Below are 24,595 nucleotides of genomic sequence, written 5' to 3' on the forward strand. Positions count from 1 at the left end.
TTTATTTGGCTTTGTTATTGCTCTTCCTGAAATTTCTGGTGCCTGGACTCCATGGCCTCAGCAAAAAGGTCTGTGGTTAGTGGGCCATAAAGCCCATTTCTCAGCTCTGGCATGCCTAGGTCATGGCATGGCCGCTTGTACTTGCCCTTCTGCATTCTTGCTCCTGTGCTGTCCCGCTGTCTGCTCAGGAGCAGCAAAGCAGTTGCCTTTATTCTGGCATGCAAGTGTGCTCTTAAAGGATCCAAAATGCTTATCAGAGCTCCCAGCCTGGCCATGGCTTTGAAGATCAAGTTCCACAAGTCCTGCACGGTGGAAGCGCATAGGTGATCCTCCTCACAGCATTTGTTCTGAGCTGTTGAATGTCAAACATTTCACAGGCCTTCCTGAAAGAAGTGCTGTACCTAAAATCTCAGGTCCTTTGCAGCTTATACTGTACACCAGGCAGTATTAAGTCATAAAATACAGAATGGGATCAACATGCGGTTCCCTGTAAGGAGGCCTGGAAGACTTTCTAAAATGCTTCACACTTTGCAGCTGATGAGTTGCACTGAAAGCTGAGGCTGGGAGTAGCTCTGTTGGAAACATTTATGCACAGTGCTGATCTTGGTTGTAGATATGAAAGCTTGATGCTGAAGCTCCGATCTCTATTGTTTATGCATCTCTATAATTCTTGTATTCAGTGTAGAAATGGCATTTGAAGGGACTACATAGACCTGCTTTTAACTGTAGACCTTGCAGGGTGTCAGGAGCTGGATGCCTCATCCAGGAGGGTTGATGGTAGACTCCAGTAATGCTTCCCCCGACCTCAAATCTTTCGGGGAGCAGCTGGCCAAAGCTACCCAGTGCTTTGTCAGGACAGAGCTGCACAGTCTGCCTCCTGATCTGTGCCTCAGGGACTTGGGAAGTCTTCTTCATTTCCACCAGCGATATGACAATGAAGCCTAAAACTTCTTACAATTAATATTAATATAAAGTTCATTCAAATGGCTTGCTGCATCTTACAAACATTCTCGTATCAAACAGAGGGTAGTTAATGATAGCACTGATTGTTTGGTCTGATACCTTTTTGCTCCTAATAATCTATTCCTGGTACTAGTCCGTGAGTGAAATATGTTTAACCCTCAAAAAGGTGCAGTTCTGTATCTGTTTGAGGCTATCTAAATATAGTTGTGAACAGATTTGCTGCCCTGCTAAAGGAATTAATAACTAACTTCATAGTGCCTAAATCTTCTGGTTTGCATTCCTCAGGACCAAGAGGGCAAACCCAAGAGAGTGGACATTCATGACAACAAGGATGGCACTTACACAGTCACCTATGTCCCTGACAAAACGGGTCGCTATACGATTGGTGTGAAGTATGGTGGAGATGATATCCCATCCTCTCCCTATCGGATCCGGGCATCTCCAGCTGGGGATGCCAGCAAGTGTTTGGCCACAGGTGAGTGTTGGCTCCTCTCTGTTGCTGCTGTTTGTACTTGGTGTAAAGCTGCCTTCTGAGCGTGGTACAGTTGATGTCATGGGTGTAGAAGATGCTAGAGACTTGTGTAATCTGGCTCCTCTTACAAGAGGGGTTTTCCTAAAGATAAAGAAGCGTCCACCCTGCGGGTGAGCAGGAATCTCTTGCAGTCTTTAGCAAAATCTTTCAAACTGCCTTGGTTGTTACAAGCAGCCAGATGCAACTGAAGTCTGATGCTTATTTTGGCCTAGATAAATCCTGCTGAGAACAGCAGTGAGGTTGATTTAAAAATAACACCTCCGCGCATGTTCACTGCATCATGCTCCTTGCACTGCGAGTGTTGCAAGAAGCTTTTCGTTCTGAGCAAGAACAGAATTAATTCTGAGGATGTGAATAGCTGGCCGTGTGCTTCTGCATTAGCGAAGCCTGTTCAGGCTGGGTGTTATTAGTGGAGGTTTCTGCTGCTTTTCTGTCTGGTCAAGGTTGGCCAGGGTCTGACCAGACTTTTGGAAGGCATGGGTGGAAGGAGAGAACCTAAAGATAAGACGTTACTACAACTCAAAAAAAATTGTTGCCTCAAAAATCAGCGCCTTGGTGTAGGGGAGGGAGTCCAGAGTTGTTGCTGTCGGAGCACACTTACAGCTTTGACCCTTACCCGTTCTCAGGATGGGTGGTCATCACGCAGCTTTGGGCTGGCCACCACGGCACGCTGCCACCTCCCAGCCAGCCAGAGGCTGTGGCAGGGAGCAGAAGTGACAGAAACTAGTTACAAGAATGCCACTGAATGTTAAATCCCCTGATTTTAAAATAAATAAATAAATGAGGCAAGACCAAATTGAACAGAGAAACTTAATCTGTGGTTGTAGACCTGTGAGAGTGTCTGGGCATTGTGCTGACCTGCATCGTGCAGTTAGAGCGTACCAGGTGCCTGTCCGGCAGCTGGCTGCTTTCAAGCCTGCTTAAACAGAAATATATTCCTGGCACAATGGAAAACATAGAGCGGCAGGGATCCCCTTTGCTTCAAGATTTGTTTAAAAGAGGCCTTAATGGCTGAATCTGATACTCTTCCAAGTAACTCAAGTCACTAACTATTCAAAATAACTGTGAAGGAGATTACTCTCAGATGCCAGCTTAAATTTCCTTTTTCCAAGAAGTGCCTCTGACTCTCTGCTGTAAAGCTGAAATACAATCGCTGTAGGAGTAGATGCTGGAATACCGTCAAGGTATTAAAACGGCAGGTTTGTTGCCACTTGAAAACGAGCCATTTACCTGGTAACAAGTGCCGGTCAAAAGCAAGAGTATTAAATATGTACTGCAAATAAGTCTTAAGAGTTCTCATTTAAACACAGTGTTCTTCAGGCTGGATCTGATTGCTACAATTTGGGCATTGTTTCATTATTTTCTTTTTTTGGGATGTGTGGCAGAACAGTGGAAAATCATTTGTGGGTAATGTAGGAGGAAACACGGCCATGGCTGCTACCGTGCCCTTTTATAGCTGCTTACACAGGGAGGTTTGTGTTAAAGCAGTGACAGCCGAGTCGCTGGCCGGGGCAGAAGATAGTGCCTTTGGCTCTGCATAAAGGAATATGATGATAAGAGTATGGGTTAAAGCATTGCTTTCTTCAAACTTAGCTTTTTTTCCCCTCTGTTCTCATCCAGCCTCTCTGATTGCAGAGGAGAAGGAAAGCTGGTGGCCAGCTCTTGCATGCCGCTGTGCTGACCAACACTATGAACGTCCCTTGTTGTACAGCTGCTCCCAAAACCACGTCTGTGGGTCCCCAGGACCAGCGTTTTGGTGCCGTGCTTCCCAGGCGCCTCGCAGGCGGCCTGCCTGGGAAAACTGTCTTCTGAACTCTTTCTGTAACGAAAATTGCCTTGTAGGTCCTGGAATTGCACCCACTGTGAAGACTGGTGAGGAGGTTGGTTTTGTGGTAGACGCCAAATCAGCAGGGAAGGGAAAAGTGACGTGCACCGTCCTGACGCCAGATGGGACAGAAGCTGAAGCAGATGTTGTTGAAAATGAGGACGGGACTTACGATATCTTCTACACCGCCGCCAAACCAGGAACCTATGTGATTTATGTCCGCTTTGGTGGGGTGGACATTCCCAACAGTCCTTTCACCGTCATGGTAAGCCAGCTCTGCTCCGAAAATACCTCCCGCTTGGATTCCTATTAGTGATAGGTTAACTCTGTGTGTAAATGTTTGTTTAGGCATTTATTAGACTAGCAGGAACTAATGAATCCTTGTTACTTGCAGAGTTTATTTTGAGCGGGCAATACAGTTAAGTGAAGAGGGATAGAAGCCATCAGAGGATGAAGACTTGGCTTCTCTGAACAAATTCATTTTTCATTTCCTGACCATGTAGTTCTTTTTTTAAATGATGTAAGGGTGGTTGTAATGGGCTTCTATGACTAATTACTTCAGCCGTTGTCAGATACGGTGCTCTGACTTGTCCGTCTCTCGCTCTTTATGATGTTGACCCCAAAATAAGGAACGGTCTGCTGACAGATCCCAGGGAAGCAGGCTGTTAGCTCACACTTAAAAATGATCTGCAAGTGCTAGTTAAATGCTTATAGCCAAATCCCCCTACTTCTAATTATGTTCCTTCCAACGTGCAGTACTTCAGCACATTTAGGTTTAAAAAGCAAACAAAACCCCAGCCTCCCTGAGCAGCAGACTAGGTGCCTCTCAGGGCTCGCAGAAGCCCTTCACGTGAAGAACAGCTCTGTGTCGGCAAAACAAGTCTTGGTCTTGTAATCTCAGCCAAGGTGGCCTCCGGTGCATCTCGGTCCGTGAAACCACAGGGCCGTACTTGTGCTGAGTCTGGCCGGAGCCGGCGGGTGAGTCCTTGGGGCCGGGCACACCGGCTCTTCCTACCTGCCACCCTGGCAGATCGCTAGCGGTGTCTCCGAAGATTTCCATGAGAAAAACGACTCCCTTGGTCGCCGCGCAAAGCTTACCGCAGGAAATGCCTCTTGAGGTCAGGGAGCCCACTCCTGGCCAGCCAAAATTCCCACTTCCAGCTGACTGATGCAGTACGTGTTTCACTTGGGTGTCTTGGCTGGGGACAGAGAACAGAGTGAAACAGCAGTATTTCTGTTTTGCGTTGGTTTTCTTAGTGGAGTCTTTCCATGCATAAGTTTCCTGCGGGTTATTTTGTTAGGGTGGTTTGCAGTGGTGTAAACGGGCAGGAGGAGCTGGGGCGGCTGAGCCCGGTGGAGCTGCGTGCGTGGGTGTCAGCCCCAGCCACTCTTGTTGGGTTACGTGGGGCAGATGGGAATTTGCAAGTCATCCTCTTGGCATGCCTGGTGGGAAGGGAGGCTGCGCCGGGGGAAAACACATTCGGTGTCTTGACGACGCTATCCCAGCTATGAATCAGAAGAATAGCTTTGCAGCTATGACTGGACGTGGGCTGGGTCATTCACCCAAGTGCATGAGCTGGGAGCAGCCTTCCCACGGCTCCCCTGCCTCCCAGCGCTTGGGGACTTGCACCTTTCACTTCCCTCCCTGCACCAGTCCCATAAAAAAGCAACTCTGAAATTCATTTCCACCAGTGTTTAGGCACTGCTTTCCAGCTCCCCTCCCAGGCTCCCAACAACGGCACACATCGGCTTTGTCCCTTTGTTGTGCTGCTGGTGGCTTCCCCTGGCTTGATCCAGGTCCTTGCGATGGCGAGAGGACTGGGAGGGCTGCGCGGTGGGAGGAAGGTGTTAAGGAGCTGGAAGGAGCTGTGTGTTCTGTACTGTGAAAGGTGGGAATGCCTCCGTGCCGGAATAACATCTAACCTGCCTTTACCCCTGCCCAGGCTGTAGATGCAGATGATGCTGCCGTGCGGTCGCAGGAGCCAGTGGGCGCCTCCCCCCCCGGATTCCGCCCTTGGGTACACAATTTTTACATTTTTCAGCTATTTTTCCCCCATCTGTGTTCCATTTCAGATGACAGCCTGCTTCTTGGGACTGCTTGAATCGCTCTGGTCATTGTGTTCATTCTTTCTGTTTGATCAATTGTTCTTGGGATCCAGACCTTGTTTTTTCTTTGCTGCTTGAAGGGAGTCTCCAAATAAACTCTCATTTAAACACGAAGAGGATCATTACACCTACAGCTTCTACTTCTGCAATGTTTACTGTTGGCAAAAGCAACCTGAGTGCATCGCTTTGTTTTCTCAGTAAAACAGCACAGTGTCTTGAGTCCAGAGTCGCATTGTGAAACTTGTTTCTTTTGTCCATTTTGTGTTGCAATCACTCTGCCCCATTCAAAAATCACTTTCTCTTCCAGGCCTTAAGCAATTAAATCCTTTCAGATGGAGCCACTTTGGGTCTTGCGTGCCCTACATTGTCTTCCATCCCTTTGTGTTCCATTTTTATCTCTAACTTTTTTCTAGCATGTCTTCCATTCGCACCGTGTTTGATTGGCTCTGCTCTGCGGTGTGGTGGTGTTATGAAGGAGAGCTTGGCCGGACAGTGCTCTGGTTAAGCCCAGTCCTGTGGCTGGCTGCGATAATCACCTCACGCTCTCTTCTGCTTGTGCTCGCAGTGGAGTTGTTCAGTGCTCATTTGGGTCTACCATCCTTTTTGAAGTGACCCATCCTTTTGCTTCCTTTAGGTCACGGAAGAAGCTTATGTCCCAGTTGGAGACATGAATGGCATGGGATTCAGGCCCTTTGATATGGTTATCCCTTTTGCTGTAAGGAAAGGAGAAATAACAGGTACCTGGAATACACGCAGCCTCTCGGGGAGGTTTTGCTTTTTGTTAACATGTTTATACGTTTTCAGCTAACAGTCTGGGTGGTCTAGACCACAGCGTGTGGGGGAGGATTGTATCCTGCCAGCAACTTAGTTGTTTAATTTCACATCAAGTGGCACCCGCTGAGGGTGAGCCGGGTACGCCCTGCTGATGGTTTGAGTTAAATGAGGGGATTCTTGGTGCTGCCGTGGTCCTCAGTGCTAGGCTGTGAGCTACTGCACTGTAGGACCTGTTGCTGCTTTTTCCCCTCTGGAGCAGCTGCATGAATCTTTGATAAGCTCCGTTATTTAGTTTGTGCAGATGCTGCGAAACAGTTTAATCCTGCATTCCTGTCACATACCTTCTCCAAAGCAAGCGACCCCTCGTCCACACGTCTGGCAGCTGAGAGCATCACCCCAGTAACTCCCCAGTTGCACTAAGCTCCTGCACACACGGGCTGTGTCCCCTCCTGCCCTCTAGCTCAGCAATCCCACCCCAAGCCCTGGTCTGTCCCTGCTGAAGGGACAGTCGATCTTGCCTTTTTAAAAGAGCCACAGAAGAGGGAGTGTCTTGCGACGAGGTAGATCCGTGCCTTTCCTGGGGCTTGCCGTGGAAATTTCAGTGGCTGAAGCAAACAGCCCTGCCTGTAGAGTTTGTAAGGTCACAGGACTGTTTGCCAGATGTCTACCACTGCGTTGTATTCATGTAGTTTAAGTAGAAAACATGTCTGGTTAGTGTTCCCATTAGTCTCCTATTTGTGCCTGTGGGTAAGGAATTTAACAATTTAAAATGCTTGTTTAAAATGGCTAGACAATTCTTTGTGGGTGGGAGAGGGGAAACAGGCAGCTTCTCCTTCTGTAACTCCCACAGTGGCTTTTTGTAGGTGAAGTACACATGCCCTCTGGAAAGACGGATACGCCAGATATTGTGGATAACAAAGACGGCACAGTAACAGTGAGATATGCTCCTACTGAGGTCGGGCTGCATGAAATGCACATAAAATATATGGGAAAGCATATCCCAGGTGAGTCTGACAAAGCAGGCAACACAAATCCAAGTGCAGTGTCCCGTTGATGCATCTGCTCCCTGGTGAGGTTTCTATAGCTTAGTTGTGTGCACTGCAGTAAGAACTGCCCGGGACCTCTCACCGATCAGCAGCAGTTCATCTGCAGGCAGTCCAGAGAGCAACTGAAGCAAAGCAGTAAGTGCCGGCACATGTGAGCTTCCATTGTGGTTTAATAGTACCAGCCAAGCTTAAAATGGATTTTGGTTTTGGAAACTAGCTTTTGTGGCATTTTATTACGAAGAAGAAACATACAATTTTCTAACTACTATTTTTTTCAGGTTGAAATTTACTGCCATGGTGTTCAACAAAACTAGTGGTTACAGTGTGTGTTTATCCTTAAAACTGCATTGGCTTAAAGTCTCCAATCTGTGGGGAGGACTAAGTGGCTAAACCACTATAGTTACTCTTTCCATCCCATTACAATAAAATAAAACACACATGCACACTATGCTGTAATCTTTCTTTCTTCCTGGCTGCTTCTTAACAAACAGAAACCACTGCCTTTCATTCCCTTTCTCTTCTCCTCTTTCGTCCTTACTTCACCAGCTCCCCAGCTGAAGCTCCACCTCGCCTGGAGGCTGGGGCTGCCCCGCAGTTCTCCAGGCATGCCGGCTGCATGGGGCTGGGGCAAAAAGGGGCGGATCTGTAGAAGGATGTGTAGACGTGAGACAAAATACCTTCAGCACTGCCTGGGCTGCTGGTTCTGTTGGTGTACAGAAACACAGGATAACCTTGGCCGAAGCAGGGAGCTCGATAATGTGATGCATGGTGCTACTTCAGTATCTTCAGCACTTTGTATGGATATAGCACCTCCGTAAGTGCCAAACTGTCGGATGTATCGGTTCAGTAAGACCACTACCCTGCGCCTGGACAGAAGGATGATGTGCCATAATGTTTCCTTCTTGAAAGCTATCATGAATCAAACTTGCTACTGTCTCAGCTGCAAAATCTAGCTTTGGACTTAAGAGCTATGTGTGCCTTTTTTTGAAACCATTATTGGCTGTTGGTGACTGTACTTCTCGTTCTTGTGCACCAGCTTAGCTAATCTGAGGCTGGCAAATATGGATACCCTTCAAATTTGCTAGTTCAGGTTCATTGAGTCAGACAATGTGCTGTGCTAGTTCCTAATTCTGAGCTACCACAATTCAGGATCTGTGCCTGAACTGAAAGCTTGCTTCTGAGTCATGTTCTGATTTAATGTGCTAAAAATAAACTTGTAATGAATAAGACCCTTTACAACATCATTGAAGCTTATCTCTGGTAATTTGAGTAACGCTTACTTTGTCATGACTGAATATGGAACAAATTGTGGAGAAGTATCTTTTGAAGATGAAAGGGGAGGCTCACTCGTTTTTTTAAGTGCATTACAGTCACATAAAGGTTCTTCAAATATCAAGTAGTGAGAATGGCATTGAAGAACATGGGTATCAGTAAGCGTAAGAATAAGATCCCGTTAGGTGAGAGCAGCTTGATGTCTGTTTTGTTCTTGTAGTCCAGGCCACTCTTTTGTTTTTTTTTTTTTTTTTCCTTTAGAGAGCCCACTGCAGTTCTATGTGAATTATCCAAACAGCGGCAGTGTGTCTGCTTATGGGCCTGGCCTCATTTATGGGGTTGCCAATAAACCAGCAACTTTCACCATTGTCACGGAAGATGCAGGAGAGGGTAAGTCTGTTCTTTAAACCCATCCTACCCTAAGCTAGGAACTTCTTGGAAGTGTAATGCGCATCGGCGTTGATTTGTATTCATCTGTCCAACTGTGAATCTCTGGTACGATACAAATTACTTGTGCAAATATCAGGTGAAATGGATTTCATCAAGCTGTAACTTGCAGTAAAAACTGTCTTACTACTTTCTCCTGAGAGCAGTAGATGTACCCTGTGTACAGGGTGCAAATGATTCATTTAATTAAAAATTAACTGAAGGCAGCTTAGATCTAGTGGATGATGACTGGATGTGGAATCACTGTTAGGTAAATCTAACAGACTGAATAGAGCTGTGGTCTTAGTGGATTGGCCTGACCTCTTTTTTTCTGCTGTCCTTTGAAAACAATAAGCTGCATTTTCAGTACCAAGTACTGGATCTTCCTCTTTGGACCAAGTCTTTGGACTTGATGTGCACGAAGATTTACAGAAATGCTGTTCTCCTTGTTTCCTAGGTGGGCTGGACTTGGCTATTGAAGGACCTTCAAAAGCAGAGATCAGCTGCATTGATAACAAAGACGGGACGTGCACAGTCACGTACCTGCCTACTCTGCCTGGGAACTACAGCATCCTGGTCAAGTACAACGATAAACACATCCCGGGCAGTCCATTCACAGCCAAGATCACGGGTATAAAGTCTAGACTTCTGGAAGCACTTCATAATGAAAATTAACCTCCGATAGCATGGGGGACCTGGTTTGTGGCAGGAACATGAAGTCCTCCGACTTGTTCTGCACTTAACCTTGTAATATTTTCTGACTCGTTTCTCTTTATATATTCAGACGATAACAGAAGACGGTCCCAGGTTAAGCTTGGTTCTGCTGCTGACTTCTTGTTGGACATTAATGAGACTGATCTTAGTCTCCTAACAGCCAGCATTAAAGCTCCATCAGGTCGTGATGAGCCTTGTCTTCTGAAGAGGCTACCCAATAACCATATTGGTAAGCTCTGACAGTCTTGATCTGAGAGAGTAGTAGCGTCTACTCCAGTTGCTTTGCTATGTAAAATGACTGACTTCTCTGCTCCTTCCCAGAAGAGCGTTGTCAAACCAAGTACCAAGTGGTTGATATTATTGGTACAGTTGGCCAAAGATAGAAGCGTATGAAGAATGACCTCTTGTGTTAGCTTGCATGTGACGTGCCAGGTTGTGATTGAAGTGCTTTTTGTCAGCAGATGTGAATGGTTTTGTGGCCCATGTGTCTTTACAACATGTGTAAAGAGACAACTCTTTCAGTATTTCATTTCTTGGTGTGATTAAGGCATTTAAATCAAGTATAACATGCATAAAAAGTTAATAAGTTTGTCACATTTCTCTGCTTTGTAGGCATCTCATTCATTCCACGGGAAGTAGGAGAACATCTGGTTAGCATCAAGAAAAATGGGAGCCATGTACCAAACAGCCCTGTAACAATCATGGTGGTCCAGTCTGAGATAGGAGATGCCACACGAGCAAGAGTTTTTGGACGTGGCTTGGTAGAAGGACGAACCTTTGAAATGTGTGACTTCATTGTAGACACAAGAGACGCAGGTTAGTTCCATCGCACAGGGACTGTGAGATGCTGTGAGATATGTATCCTCTCTAAATGAGAGCATTGCTTCCCTCAGCGTGCGACCACCAGGTCAAAAGCTGCAAAGCAGCAGATGCAAATAGTGTATTAAGCATGCACGGTCATTATTGTCAGTTATTAACTACAGACAATGCTATTAACTTCTAAAATGCTTTGCATTGTCTTGGCTGATGTCTTCTGTTACAGCCAACAGCGACTGTCACTGAGGCACTGATGAAGCTTTTCTTTCATTTGATGGTGCTGGTTCTAGTATTGTTGTGTACAGCAAGAAGGAAATGAGGCAGATATTTCCCTTTTGGTTTAATGTGGAGCCTTCGCCACAGTCTTTGAAGCTAACTTTTCAACATTAATGAAGTAAAAGGGATATGGTCAGAGCATTTTAGGAGCCGAATGCATGCTGTGCCTTGAATATCCGACTGATTAGGACTACAGAAATGTCATTAAGGCATCATGCAACTCCCATGTGCCCATTATGATACAAACCTACCGACTAGCTACTGATATACGGGTTTGGACTATTTTTATGTCAAATTTGTAATAGCACTATGGAAATCTGACACTAACTTAGCTGTATTGTAGGTTATGGTGGGATCTCACTGGCAGTTGAAGGACCCAGCAAGGTAGATATCCAAACTGAAGACCTGGAAGATGGAACTTGCAAAGTGTCCTATTTTCCAACTGTACCTGGCGTGTACATTGTGTCCACGGGTTTGGACTATTTTTATGTCAAATTTATAATAGCACTATGGAAATCTGACGCTAACTTAGCTGTATTGTAGGTTATGGTGGGATCTCACTGGCAGTTGAAGGACCCAGCAAGGTAGATATCCAAACTGAAGACCTGGAAGATGGAACTTGCAAAGTGTCCTATTTTCCAACTGTACCTGGCGTGTACATTGTGTCCACTAAATTTGCAGATGAACATATTCCAGGTAAGCAGAAGTGTTGGGCAACTTTTTGGTTAGTACAACAGAAGTCTTACCTAGCTGGCCAGCACACTGGAACTGCGGGTGGGCTGTGTGATCTGGCTCGGACTGTAAGTCCCAAAGATTCAAGGAGATCCTACCAGTACCCTCCACAAGCGGCATGCATCCAAAACTGTTTTGGTTACATGGGTGTATTTCACTTGGACCTGACTGTTAGCTGGCTCTAAAACTTCCCTTACGATCCACTACAAGCCAGAGGAAGCTTTCAGTCCTCCCCTCGAAGCAGTGCGTAATGAGCAGAGCAGTGACTTGCTATGGTACTTACAGGCAGCCCATTTACTGTGAAGATAAGTGGTGAAGGAAGAGTTAAGGAGAGCATCACACGAACAAGACGGGCTCCCTCTGTTGCAACAGTAGGAAGCATATGTGATCTGAACTTAAAAATTCCAGGTAAGCAATGTCCTTATCCCCATAACCATAACTTGCACTTGTGTAGCGTGGGTGTACCTGAAGCAGTGGAAGTAGGAGCTTTGGTGTTGTTAAGACATCCTCATATTAAGAGTTTAGGGAAGAAACACTAGTAGCATGGTCTCTGTGAATGGTTAAAAATACGCATAACCATGATCAACATATGGAGAAATAAATACCAGGGAGGCCTTAATCTGTTCTTGTACAGCAGGCTGGAAAATGGGCTGCACAGCTCACCGTCTCCAGGGTTTTAAGATCATCATGTTAGCTGTTAAGTGTTTGTACTGTTGTCTGGCAAATGTGAATCACGTAGGCCAGTCTTCGCTGGCTGCACTTATGCAGCTTCTTCATCTGCCTCCATGGCACCTGGTAAGCTGTAACTGGCCGGGCTTGCTGCTCAGCAGCGCTCATCTAGCTAAGCCTGCAAACTCTTCTGTCATTGGTACTGTGTAATCACTTGAGCTCAGGTCCTGCTTCCAAAAACAAAATACTAAAACCCTTTGTCGCTTTCTAATGTGCATTTTTTATTCTCTCTTTGTTAGAAATTGATTGTGGGGATATGACAGCCCAGGTAACTAGTCCCTCTGGAAGAAACTTTGATGCTGAAATCGTAGAAGCTGACAAAAACACCTATTGTGTCCGCTTTGTGCCACAAGAAATGGGTGTCCACACTGTGGATGTCAAATACAGAGGGCAGCCGGTGCCAGGCAGCCCCTTCCAGTTCACCGTGGGGCCACTGGGTGAAGGAGGAGCCCATAAAGTGAGAGCTGGAGGCCCAGGGCTGGAGCGTGGAGAGACGGGTGTCCCAGGTGAGTCCTCTGCTCTCGCTAGGCTCCAGTGCCTGCCGTGCGTGGGTCTGCAGCGCAGTGCTTTGGTTTCTGTTGGCCTTTCCTCTTAGAGCTTGAGCAGAGCTTGGTGTAACACCGTGGGGAGAGGAGAAACATGGAGAAATAATATTGCTGTGTCATGCAGATGGAGAAGCCTGGAAATCCACATTTTGGAAACTGACTGCTCTCACAGGATGAGCTTGAGGTTGTAAGGTGTGTTAGACAGGCCTGATAGGCTAATTCAAGGCTAATTGGAGTCTCTGGGAGAAACTGCTAAGTGTTATCACCCGGGGTGATGGGACGAACACATAAGTACGGGATGCTGCACGGTCTGTTAGGAAGAAGCTGCAACCCGGCAGCAACAAACTTACTCTTGTGTGTGCTCTCGTGTGCTTCACCAGCCGAGTTCAGTATATGGACACGGGAAGCTGGAGCTGGAGGACTGTCTATTGCTGTAGAAGGCCCAAGTAAAGCAGAAATCGCCTTTGAGGACCATAAAGATGGATCTTGTGGTGTATCATACATAGTTCAAGAGCCGGGTACGTGCCAAGACCAAATAATACTGAAATAACACTGAATGCTACTTTCCAAGAAACTAAGGACACTCACTGCTTCTTTTCTCCCTGCAGGCAACTATGAGGTGTCCATAAAGTTCAACGACGAGCACATTCCTGAAAGCCCCTACCTGGTTCCCGTCATCGCCCCCTCCGATGATGCTCGCAGGCTCACTGTCACTAGCCTTCAGGTGAGACATAAGGAAACATCTCCACAACTTGCCACACAGACTGATTTCGTCCTTGTTCTCCAAGACCAAAATGGTTGTCCTTTCTTCTTAGTAATAGCCTTGCCTTGGTTGGTGCTTGTTTTCAAGCTCAGCTTGCAGCCAGAGAGAGGTTTTTGGCAGCCGGTCCCTTGGTAACGTGGGCCAGTAGAGCTGGCCCAGCTCTGGCTAGCCAGAATTTGAAGGCAGAAGGCTCAACTGAGTGTATTACAGGTGGTAACACTTGGCAATTAAGAATAAGAGGCTCTAGAAATAGCATTGAAGGAGCTAAAACTTGCTTTCCACCCCATTCGCTAGGGGAAGGCCAAGAAGAACTGAAACATGAACGTGAACCACCAGCGATCGTGCTGGTACCGAGTTACTCGGTTGGCACAGACTGAAGAGCTGGGTGTCCATGGGCGAGGCAGCGTAGGGCTGCCTGTTGGGATGTTGCTGCAGCCTTCCCGGAGCATTCGTGTGGGCAGATGGAGGGGGCCCCGCTGTGAGGTCAGAGCGCAGATTTGCTCTGGCTGATGTCACGAAACCACACAGTCGCAGCTCAGATGATTCATGAACAGTAGCGAATCTCAGAGTGAATCACAGCTTTGTAGTTGGTCTGGCCTCATCTGTTAATCTCACCATATCATTTTTGTGTGTGTGTGGTTACGTGCATTAAAATACAAGGAACATTAAAGGCCTGACTTAAGTCTCCAAAGGGAGAAACTTGGATGTGAGACTGAGAATCTGTGTCTAAATATACTATACCTCAGTCCTCATCGAGTTGTGATAAGCAATTAGTACTTCAGTTGAGGCTTTTTTTTGGATATGTCCCAGCTGTGATCCCCAGGAGTTTGCCTGGGCTGCGGGACTCCTCCACCTTGGCTGTGTAAATGAATCATGACAGCCTGATCCAATAGTATCTCTTCTAACAGGAGTTACAAGGGCGTTAATTAGTCGATGTGGTATTGATGTTTCTCTTGTGTTTCATTTAAAGACTCTTTGACAGGAATACTCGCTTCAATTAAGTCCTGGAGAGGCAGATAAAGCTGAGTATTCAGTAACGGAGCGCAGTGTGCAGCATCAGCCTCCGCTAAACCCGCATCAGGGACTTGCTTTATACATGGTACTTCGGTTCTACTCAGTTGCATTTATTTCCCTCTTCAGGATTTAGTTGAAAACAAAACCAGGTAAAGTATGTTCAGCATAAAATGTTCCTGCCGGGTAGCTGCATGGGCTGCTCTGGTTGAGGACTGTTGCAGCACGGATGCCGAGCTGCCTCGCCTTCCACTGATGGCCTGACAGCACGGCAACATCTGGTTTCGTGTTTTAAATTACTTTCTCATGTTAAGACGTCTTGTGGTGGCATTCTAAATGCAGCCTCTTGTGGCAAATATAAACATGCATATTACTCTTTCAGACAACTGGATTATCAGAGGCTTTTCGCCTGAATGAATCTGGAATGAATGAACGGGCTGAAAATGGAGCTATAGCTTAAACATCCTTTAAATCAAGAGCCTGAATACCAGGGGCTGACCTCAGTGATAATGGGTGACTAGTCTCGTAAACCTGCCTCTGCCTGATCTGACAGAGTCGTCTGGCTTCCAAAAACAGTCTGTTACTATGGGAAATATCAGCCTAGCCAACGTGGGTGACTCCTAGAGCAGCCACCCCATAAGAGGGAGGGAGCTTCTGATTTGAGAGTTAATGCAAGTCACAACTTTACGCCTTTTGTTGAAATCTAAAAAAAAATTGTGCTGAAGTGGTTATTTCCCTGCCACAAATCTTGTGCTGTCTGAAACGAGAAGTTTAAATTTGGTAATCTGACTGTTGCATTCTCAGGAGTCTGGATTAAAAGTTAATCAGCCAGCATCCTTTGCGATAAGGCTGAATGGGGCAAAGGGCAAGATCGATGCTAAAGTCCACAGCCCCTCCGGAGCTGTAGAAGAGTGCCACGTGTCTGAGCTGGAGCCAGGTGAGCATGGCTTTATGTTGGTCAAAACAAACCGGGTGACGTCCAAAACACACTCACTGCCCCATAGCGAGGGGGTTTAGTCCCTTTGGCTTGCGAACAGTGTACCCGAGGGACAAGCACCTGGCTTAGAGAATGACTTCTTGGTGTCAAGAGTTGTTCGGTCAGCATTATGTCCATGCTTTTCCTAGACAGCTCATGAAATGACTGAGCCCTGACTTGTGTAAGATACAGATATTTAAGTCTTGGCTTGCCAGTGAAGGTACAGTGATACTAGGCATAAATGAAATATTATGCGGGTGTTGAATTTAGCCAGGGAAGAAGTTTATTTTTCAAAGCTATGCTTCCATCTTTGACTAATAGTTTATTTTTAACTTGCACTCACTCCATCATATGAAACGTCAAGGAAGCTGAATGTGAGCAAACACTACAGAAAGCTCAACACCTGTTTCAGCAATGAGCTTTTCTTTTTCACTTGAAGTCTGAATGAGTTACGGTCTGTAGTATGGACAGACAGCAGCTGTCCAGCTGGGGAAGATCAGTCTCTCCTCTGGGTTAACACGCAATCAAAAATGTTAAATATCAGCAAGTTGCTAAATGATTTTATTAAATAAAGGTGCGGTGTCTGTAGTGTCAAAGCGGCACGCTCAGCCCGCTGGTAAGATTTGGCTTGTTCTTACCAGCTGCTTTTCTTCTGCGCTGCTCCCTCGACTGCTGACAGGTTGGGCTGTGATTAAGCTGTCATGTTTAGTGCACGTGTGAGGCAAATAACCCTAAAACTCACCCTGAAGACTAGATGACAGCTGAGATCAGGTCCTAGTAGACGAGGTGAAAATGCAACCCCTGACACCTCCTGCGATAAATACAGTGTTTTCCTACTTAAATATGAGCTTAGCAGCTTGTGTAGCTGAGTTTGTTTAAGCTGGGACCAAAATATGTTGAAGCGTTACAGAAGCCTTGCTTGGGTTGCTAACCAGCCCTGTGTTGGGTTTAATTGCTGTTTTGTTGTTCTCTCTGATATATCAGAAAAGCCACTTCTCTCTTGCAGATAAGTATGCCGTTCGGTTCATCCCCCATGAAAATGGCATCCACTCAATTGACGTGAAGTTCAACGGAAGCCATGTCGTGGGCAGCCCTTTCAAAGTGCGTGTTGGCGAGCCTGGGCAGGCGGGCAATCCCGCGCTCGTCACGGCGTACGGATCTGGCCTGGAGAGCGGTACCACGGGTAACCCTTCTTTTACAGCTCTGATACGGACCTGTTTGCACTTCGGCTTTCTGAGACAGAAGCTGTTCCTAAGCTTATTTCTACATGACTTTCCATGCTAAGGCAGCTGAACTAACCCACATTCTCTGCCGACCTGGGTGCAGGCTAATTTTGCTTTCTCGCATGCTCCTCAAGTCTTATAACCACGATAAGCGAGTCTGCAGGCTATACTGAGCCTTAATGAACTTAAAACCTCTGTAAACCAGCAACTGCAGCACAAGTTCACTTGAACTGATTAGCAGCTGGGCTACGACTCCGGTTAGCTTAGCTCCACGTCGGTGGTCCCTCGGAGCTCTGGAGATACTTTGGCTCCCTTCCACACATGAACATGACGTCTGCAAAGGCCGGAGGCTTTTGTGAATGCAGATACTGAGTTGACTGTCTAGTTGAAGGAGTCTTGTTTAACTTGCATACCCCTGTTAATTAAGTGGGCATGAAGGTGTACCCAGTTACCTTTTCTTCGGTGCTTGCACCTCTAAGACATTTCAAGTTAAATGTCATGTGATGTGTAAACTCTAGGGAGTATGGTGGGTTGTTGTTTGCAGTGTGCTATACGTGCTTCAGCTGCAGCGTGAACGCTGACTCTTCTTGGAAATCTGACACCTAGTTATCGGCTGTGGCTGCTCCATCTGATAGTTCTCAACTCAAGAATGTAGAGTTTAGGGATTTTTTTTTTTTTTCATTTATATGATTTATGGTTTTAGTAAGAAAGTATGAAAACATTCCAGGATATGCAGTTCGATTTATTTAATTGTGTGTTTTCTTGGGCCACACACACAGGTGAATAGCAGAGTAAAACTGGTGGTTTTTTTTTTTTCCTTTTGATATGCAAGGTCCTCTTATCCTATCTACTGCTGTCTTTCGTGGATTCCCTTTCATACCTTTTTTCTCCCTGGAAAAAAAAATACTGCAGTTATTCAGTCAAAGCTTCTGCTGTTCTGGAGAAACCAAGCAGTTGGTTTTGGAAACATGTGGATATAGTATGTGAAGAAAAAAAAAAAAAAATTACAGCCTGTGCTGCTTTAATAGGTGGAAACAAAAGCACTCATTAATACTAGCCACTGATGCATCAGGGACAGGGGAATTTTTCTCCGTCTATAAAGGCGCTTGGGGTTGTTTTTAATCTAAATAGACTGTTTAACTTCAGCAAAGTTACTCTGTGCCCCCTTGTTGAATCCTGGCCACTGCCAAAAGCTCAGTGCCCTGGGAGCTGCTGAGCAGCGTTTCCGAACAATGATCTAGTGTAGAGGTTTCAATAGCTGGTGGCTGAGCACCTGAAACGTCCCCCCGGGAGGGGTGCGCGTCTGCAGCCTCCAACAATGCGAGCCTTCATTTGGGGCACAGGGAAAAAGCGGTGACTTCGGAGTAAGGAGTCTTCGGTGAGAAGCTGTGAAGCTTGCTGGCTTTGGAAATTAATTTTCTTCTGGTTGAGCAGTGCGTATTGCAAGCTGACTGCCTTACCTCCCAGGCAGGCGGTGCTAGTGAGATTTACAATGAGATGGTACAATCCTCTGTGGGTTCCAGCATTGCGACACAGCAGCCTCCTGCGTGGAGAAGCTAGGAACTTCTCCCTGGTTTATCAACCACACTTGCATGTTTAAGTCGCAGCTGTAGTAAACTTTTCCGTAACCATCCTGGTTTGATTGAGCTCAAGCACTTTATTCCTCCTCAGCAGTGTCTGATACAATAGCCCAAAGATCATAAATACTTGAAGCTAGAGTTTGACATTAAATTATTTGGGCGCTGAATGCCTTGCTTCATTTTTTCTTGTGTTGCTGGCATTGTGTCATTGGCTTAGTATTAGCAGCAATAATTCAGCTGTGTTAACCAGATGCTGTAATTAAACAAGCTTTTGTTTCCACAAACTGCTTGGAGTGCTGTTGCCGAGCAGTTCAAACACCCCTCTCCTCCAGGAGATCTCCCGCCCCTCATCCCTCTTGCTTTCTTGTGGGCTCTTTGCTGCTGATTTACGGTCCAGGCAGTGAGATGGCTCCGACCTTTCCCGAGTTCAGCCATGCGGGAGGCTGTGTCGGCGCAGGTTCTGACACCCAGTAGAAAGGCTCTTGTTCTAAGAGTTTTCTCTCTAAGCCAGTCTTTTGATGCCAAAATCCTTCCATTTTGGTCCTAAAGGGCTCTCATGACCCCTTTTCCCGCCCGCCGCACAGTCACACAACGTGAGCGGAGGAGGGAGCCGGGGTGCCGGCGGGGAGACTGCAGGGGTGCAGAGCCCCCAGTCGGGGCTGACCCATGCGAGGGGGTAGGTGTGCTGTCCCTCCCTTGTCTTGCACCAAATTACCCGTTCCTATTTAATAACAGGCTGCTTTTGTAACATCGGGTGTGAGGAAGAGTGTGTCTTACTGTGCTACGTCTTTCTAGGATTGCAGTCGGAGTTTTTCATTAACACGACCAAGGCTGGTCCAGGTACCCTCTCTGTTACAATTGAAGGGCCATCAAAGGTGAAAATGGACTGCCAGGAAACTCCAGAAGGTTACAAAGTCATGTACACACCCATGGCTCCAGGAAACTATTTAATTGGAGTTAAATATGGTGGACCTAACCACATAGTGGGCAGCCCCTTCAAGGCAAAGGTTACAGGTAAAAAGCTAACCAGTATTTACTGTGTGCCTGAAGTAGTTTGTGTCATTCAGCAAGTATGTCCCTCTGAGATAGTGCGGCATTCAGGTCTAGATGCCCAAAAACATGAGAAGTGAAATGTTTCTCCCTGTCGCCTCCAAAGCCTAGATGAGGGATCTCAGGAGATGCTGCAGGAGCATTAGTCAGGGAGCTTGCCAGCTTGACTCAGTGGAGAGCCATAAAACAGCTTCATGGGGGAATATTAAATCCTGTCCTAGAGCTAGGGTTGCACTGGCAGTAGGGAAATACGACTTATTTACCCATTTTCCCCGCTAAAGCCTGAAACCTCATTGCCTGTAGCGTAATTGATGCCCCTCTTGGTCTCATTTTGGTGCAGGTGTCTGGAAGGCTTTTAGATGATGTGAGGAAGGCTGGTTTAGGAAGCTCTTTCTCTCTTCAGTGCTGTGTTTAAGCACAGACTGGAGTTCATCTCTGTGGCTGCCCCTCAGCTAGCGAACCCTCTCCTGGTGCCCGTGGCACGGTGATGTTCTTGGGAGTGGACGGCAGGGACTGTGCTCCCCCGGGCTGGGACATGCTCTGCTTTCAAAATGGGTTATTGCAAAATTGCACCTGCTTTTCTGCCAACTCGAGTAATTTTTGGCATTTGGTGATTGGAGCACAATTAACTCTTCTTAAGCGGCCAGCTTTGCTTAATGAATCCTGAAGTTCTTGTGGTCCTTTAACCACTCAAGGGCTCTGGGGTGGGATTGTTGCCAGCGTTGCTGGAAGATGTCGGCTTAAAAACCCAAGTAGGAAATTGCTCCCCTCCGAAAATGCATTTTGGATGCAGAATGCATGCTAGTCATTAGGAGGGTTTCGAAACCTCCTTGTAAATGCCTTTCAGATGGGGTGAATCTGAATGTCAGAAGTCTTTTCTGTTTCCAGGACAGCGACTGGTTAGCCCAGGCAGCGCCAACGAAACTTCTTCCATCCTGGTAGAGTCGGTGACAAGGTCGTCGACTGAAACTTGCTATAGCGCCATTCCCAAATCCACCTCGGATGCTAGCAAAGTGGTTTCCCGGGGAGCAGGACTCTCAAAGGCTTTTGTGGGTCAGAAAAGCTCCTTCTCTGTGGACTGCAGCAAAGCAGGTATGGGTACAGGAACCAGCTGGACATCAGGGTGGTTTAGCTGTACATTTTTTGCCCTAAACCAACTTGCAAAGTTAAAATTCAGAGCTTGAGGTGATGATCTGGTTCTAAAGAAAAACTCCAAATGCTACATAGTGCTCACCAAATCAATCCTAATATAGAGGCTGTAAAGATGCCAGTTCCTCTCCAAATGGCTTTATCTGAGCCAGATGTACCTGAAAGAAACCACAGGGTTATGGCATGAGAACAAACAGGTTGCTGAACTTAAGTAACCCTCGTGGTGCATTGTAGCATGTAATGCAAGGTGTTCCCGTAAGCCTTGAGTGCTGATCGTCATCATCTGGGAGCTTTGCGGTGGGTGGATTACAGGCCAGCCGTGTTCACTGGTCTCTGCTATTAACTTCTAACGAAGTACTTGAAAAGCAGTGCCTGCTGGCTTTCACGAGCGGTGTTAATGTCTCCTGTGCTCTAGTTAGATAGTGGTAGCCTGTCAGGTCTGGCAAAATGCACAAATAAACCCTTGCCTGAATGAGGTTGAAGGCTTTTTTAAATAAAATTCCTTCTTATACCAAATTCGCTTAGCCGAACCTCAGACTACCACTCTGTGAATTAAAATAACAAAATCCTTGTGCTATGGAGCTAATATATTATGGTACAATCATGCTTGTTTATTTAAGCTTAGGAATGCTAACAGTCTGTTATTTTGCTGTAGGTTCAAATATGTTGTTAGTTGGCGTCCACGGACCTACAATACCGTGCGAAGAGGTATCCATCAAGCATTTGGGCAGCCATCAGTACAACGTAACGTATGTCGTCAAGGAAAGGGGTGACTATATTCTGGCGGTGAAGTGGGGTGACGAGCACATCCCCGGGAGTCCCTTCCACGTCACCGTTCCTTAAACTCGTCCAGCGTCAGAGTTGATCGTTGTGTTTGCAATTCAGATGTAGAGTTATACTGGGTGCAGTCCTGTTGCAAAATGCAGTATCTAGATACACACGGCTCACATTTCAATACAGCCAGAAGTAAACTCTGTAACTTTATTTTTTACAAGCATTTCACTTCTATCCTACTTACCAACCTAATGTCAATCTATTTAATGTCCCCCTCAAATTGTACCTTTGCAGTACTGTCTGGGTCACTGTTAATGTTTGGAGAATCACGTGGATAACTAGACACTAATTTCCCTTGCGGATGTTGAAGACTGTAGATGTTAATTGAAAACTGGAATTTGTCTTTGTAATTGGGTATCTTAACTACTGATTTTATTTGACTGGAGACTTTACGTTTTAGTTATGGAATATGACTTGGGCTGTCCCCAGTTCAAATTCTTTTCTGTAAAGAAATGAGGTAAAACTGGTACTATAATAGGTGCCTTTGTATACTTGATCAATTTTAACGCTTAACATTATAAAAAGCTACTAAAAGTGGCTTTACCACTCAAATTTAAAATGTTTTTGAAAATGCTTTGCTAATGGTTTACATTTAGGAAAAGTTTCTTTTATAGCAAACCAAAAGCAGACTGAAAATGACTTCCTGGAAGCTTTCAGCCTTTCTGTGTTAACGCTTTGTAAATCTAGACAGGTAGCTTTTTGGCCATGATGCTAGCAGTGTGGTTTTTAATTAGCTTGGGATTCTGGTGCGATTTCTGTAACTTTACAGGTGACTCCCCACACTCTTTTTGATTTATTTTAAGAACCCCCAGTTTGGCTGGGTTAAATAAAGCCCCTAAACTTGCCAAGCCAGGCGTAGCTCTCACCTGTGTGACCCAAGATTGATGCAGGTCAGAGCACACGGTGTATAGGGAAGATGATCAGCGGTTTCCCTGGAGGCTGCGGGCCAGGCGAGTAGCTGAGATGGTGCAAAGAAGCCAGCCTGGGGATGGGACCCCACATCTGTGGTCGGGTATGGGGCGGGAGGGAGGGCGGGTGTGCGAATTTACCAATCATAGCAATACCAATCAACAAACCTGTCTTTGGTGCAAGTCATTTTATTATATCTCAGTCCAAGGACATGCCTGAAGCACACTCATCTCTCCTGAAATCCTCTTTGTGCTGCAAAAGGCATCCCTGCTGGGGATCAGGGAGTGAAAACTTCCATGATAACTTGTCTGTTTGTCCCGGATTACTCCACGCTACTTCCCAAGTGTGTATCTGAATTGCTGTCAGCTGCTGGGGCTTTAGTAAACTCTCCAAATGAGCTTTAACTCTGTGATTAGGAGAAGGTAGGATTTCTTGAAAAAACCTGTTGAAATGTCACTGTCTGTCCCTAGGGAGAAGTTCACGCTTACGGTTCTGTAGTTACGTGTGGATGCACTACTTCCAGCACAGTCATTGGGGAAATAAAGGAAGGTTGGGGTTTTTTTACTGTGCTTTTTTTGTGCCTTAATGTGAAATGCTCACGACATTGTAAACTAGGAAGTAAAAACAAAATAAACTGGAATAAAATGCAGGATTGTAAAATTGTATCTTATAACTTATTAAATAGAAATGTTTGCTTCATTAAAATGTGCATGTTAAAAACAACATTGGATTCTTTTCATATGTAGTCAGTAAAGTTCAAACTAAAACTACAATGTGCAGCAGCTTCAGGCAGACGGAATAACCCCCGGCCCACGAGCCGTGCAGGTAGCAGTGAAAAACTTGGCCATAACCTCAGTGCCATTCTTTTTTTTTTTTTTCCCTCGAAAATTTTTTTTTCCTAAAACAAAATGTCTGGCAAAAGTTTAAGCCATAGCATAAACGTGCTGGGTGGCAGGAGGTGGAGTGTGAACAGGGTATGACACGGCCGTGCCGGTTCTCCCCTGCGTAGACCCCAGGAGCTGGGGCAGCGGAGCTGGGGACCGGCGTGTCCCCGGAGGTGCCGGCAGGGTTATAGGTCTGATCCCGGGGCGCTGCCAGTGGCCCCCGCCGGCTCCTCCAGGCTCCCTGGGGCTGTTTGCAGAAGGTGGTTCCCGGCACGGTGCTGCACCTGGAGCCGGCCAGCTCCGGCACACAGCCATGGAAACCAGCAGATGTTTTCCCAAACATGGCTCCCACTGGAAGCCCCGCTGAAACCTGAGACACAGCGGCTGCCAAGGACTTTCCTGCCCTGGGTTTATCAGATTATTTCCTTTTTATAGTTAACTGTGTTTCATTAGCTTTGTGCTATGTCAGCTTGAACCTCCTATTTAATGTTTTTAAACAAAACAAAACAAATCAAAAAAACCTGGATACAGCTGTTGGGTTGAGTAAACCTGAGAGCCTTGCGTCTGTGTAACTCCTGTTGCCCAGTAAACCTGCTCTTGTCTGGCCTTCTCTTGCCTGTTACCGCTTGGCTGCTTTGGTCTAATCACACTGAAATTAATGGGAGTTGTCTGTGAAGTTGGTGGACCCTGATTGTTACCTTGTCTGAGGTTACCTCCAGCAAAAGCTGAGCTCCACTTCAAACGAGCAATTCTGCCCTGCCCGGGCACCGAGACCTGTGGGGTGACCACAAAAATTAACTTGCTAAGGACAGCAAGCAGCCGGTGGTGTTGATCAGAAGAGCTTTTGGTGCACCTTGGCTGCATCGATCTTCTTTGGCAATGACGTTCAGCCAACTCCACCAGCTCTGGCAGCTGAGAACGGACTTTGTGCTGGGCGCAAAGCGGTGATTTGGGGGGACTATGTTCTGCTTTTGGTCTTCAGCGCCTTGATGAAGGTTTCCGTTTGCAGTGCCCACCTTAGCAGGCAGCTGTGGGGCTGGGGTACCAGCTTACTGGTGTCCCAGTGCCTCTTGCTGGGTAGACTTGCAATGGTGTGAGATGCGTTTTCTTCCTTATTTGCAAAGGACTGGCGTGGATTTTTGCCTCTGGCTGTGGAATTGGATTATGCTTTTTTGGGTTTTTTTTCTGCCAGTTTGATTGAACTTATGTTCTTTTTCTTTGTTTATAATCTCTCTCCTTGGTGGTGGTTTGCAGTAGGATTTGGCCACCTAGTACCTGTGTGTTCCATAGGGAACTCCTCCATTCCCCCTTAGCTGGCCCAAACTGCCTTGCGAGCACTCAGCTAGATCTGGCAGTGCCCTTGGTAGCCAGCTGGACCCTTGCCTGCTGGAAGCTGGTGGCCCAGGGCAGCCTGCAATAAGTCAGGGCACCACCACATAGAAAAGCCTGCTGGGGCCCAC

The 24,595-nt window shown here is 46.4% G+C and overlaps 1 protein-coding gene across 1 annotated transcript in view; it reads left to right on the forward strand.

Annotated features, from left to right (window-relative positions):
- The window catches only part of FLNB (filamin B, beta), a gene marked incomplete at its 5' end in the record, with an annotated part of 48,411 nt that extends 26,214 nt beyond the window's left edge, over nucleotides 1–22,197 (forward strand). The window contains 19 exons of the mRNA XM_009577438.1: nucleotides 1,249–1,438; nucleotides 3,338–3,585; nucleotides 5,264–5,338; nucleotides 6,061–6,163; nucleotides 7,064–7,204; nucleotides 8,780–8,908; nucleotides 9,402–9,575; nucleotides 9,729–9,887; nucleotides 10,271–10,474; nucleotides 11,294–11,446; nucleotides 11,768–11,890; nucleotides 12,451–12,717; nucleotides 13,137–13,274; nucleotides 13,365–13,480; nucleotides 15,335–15,467; nucleotides 16,513–16,689; nucleotides 19,105–19,323; nucleotides 20,248–20,451; nucleotides 21,164–22,197. Coding sequence (XP_009575733.1) covers nucleotides 1,249–1,438; nucleotides 3,338–3,585; nucleotides 5,264–5,338; nucleotides 6,061–6,163; nucleotides 7,064–7,204; nucleotides 8,780–8,908; nucleotides 9,402–9,575; nucleotides 9,729–9,887; nucleotides 10,271–10,474; nucleotides 11,294–11,446; nucleotides 11,768–11,890; nucleotides 12,451–12,717; nucleotides 13,137–13,274; nucleotides 13,365–13,480; nucleotides 15,335–15,467; nucleotides 16,513–16,689; nucleotides 19,105–19,323; nucleotides 20,248–20,451; nucleotides 21,164–21,351 — 3,141 coding nt within the window. The remainder of the gene's footprint in view (nucleotides 1–1,248; nucleotides 1,439–3,337; nucleotides 3,586–5,263; nucleotides 5,339–6,060; nucleotides 6,164–7,063; nucleotides 7,205–8,779; nucleotides 8,909–9,401; nucleotides 9,576–9,728; nucleotides 9,888–10,270; nucleotides 10,475–11,293; nucleotides 11,447–11,767; nucleotides 11,891–12,450; nucleotides 12,718–13,136; nucleotides 13,275–13,364; nucleotides 13,481–15,334; nucleotides 15,468–16,512; nucleotides 16,690–19,104; nucleotides 19,324–20,247; nucleotides 20,452–21,163) is intronic.
- Between the last annotated feature and the right edge of the window lie 2,398 nt (nucleotides 22,198–24,595).

This window comes from Fulmarus glacialis, unplaced genomic scaffold (genome assembly GCF_000690835.1).
Source record: "Fulmarus glacialis isolate BGI_N327 unplaced genomic scaffold, ASM69083v1 scaffold11785, whole genome shotgun sequence".
Taxonomy (NCBI): domain Eukaryota; kingdom Metazoa; phylum Chordata; class Aves; order Procellariiformes; family Procellariidae; genus Fulmarus; species Fulmarus glacialis.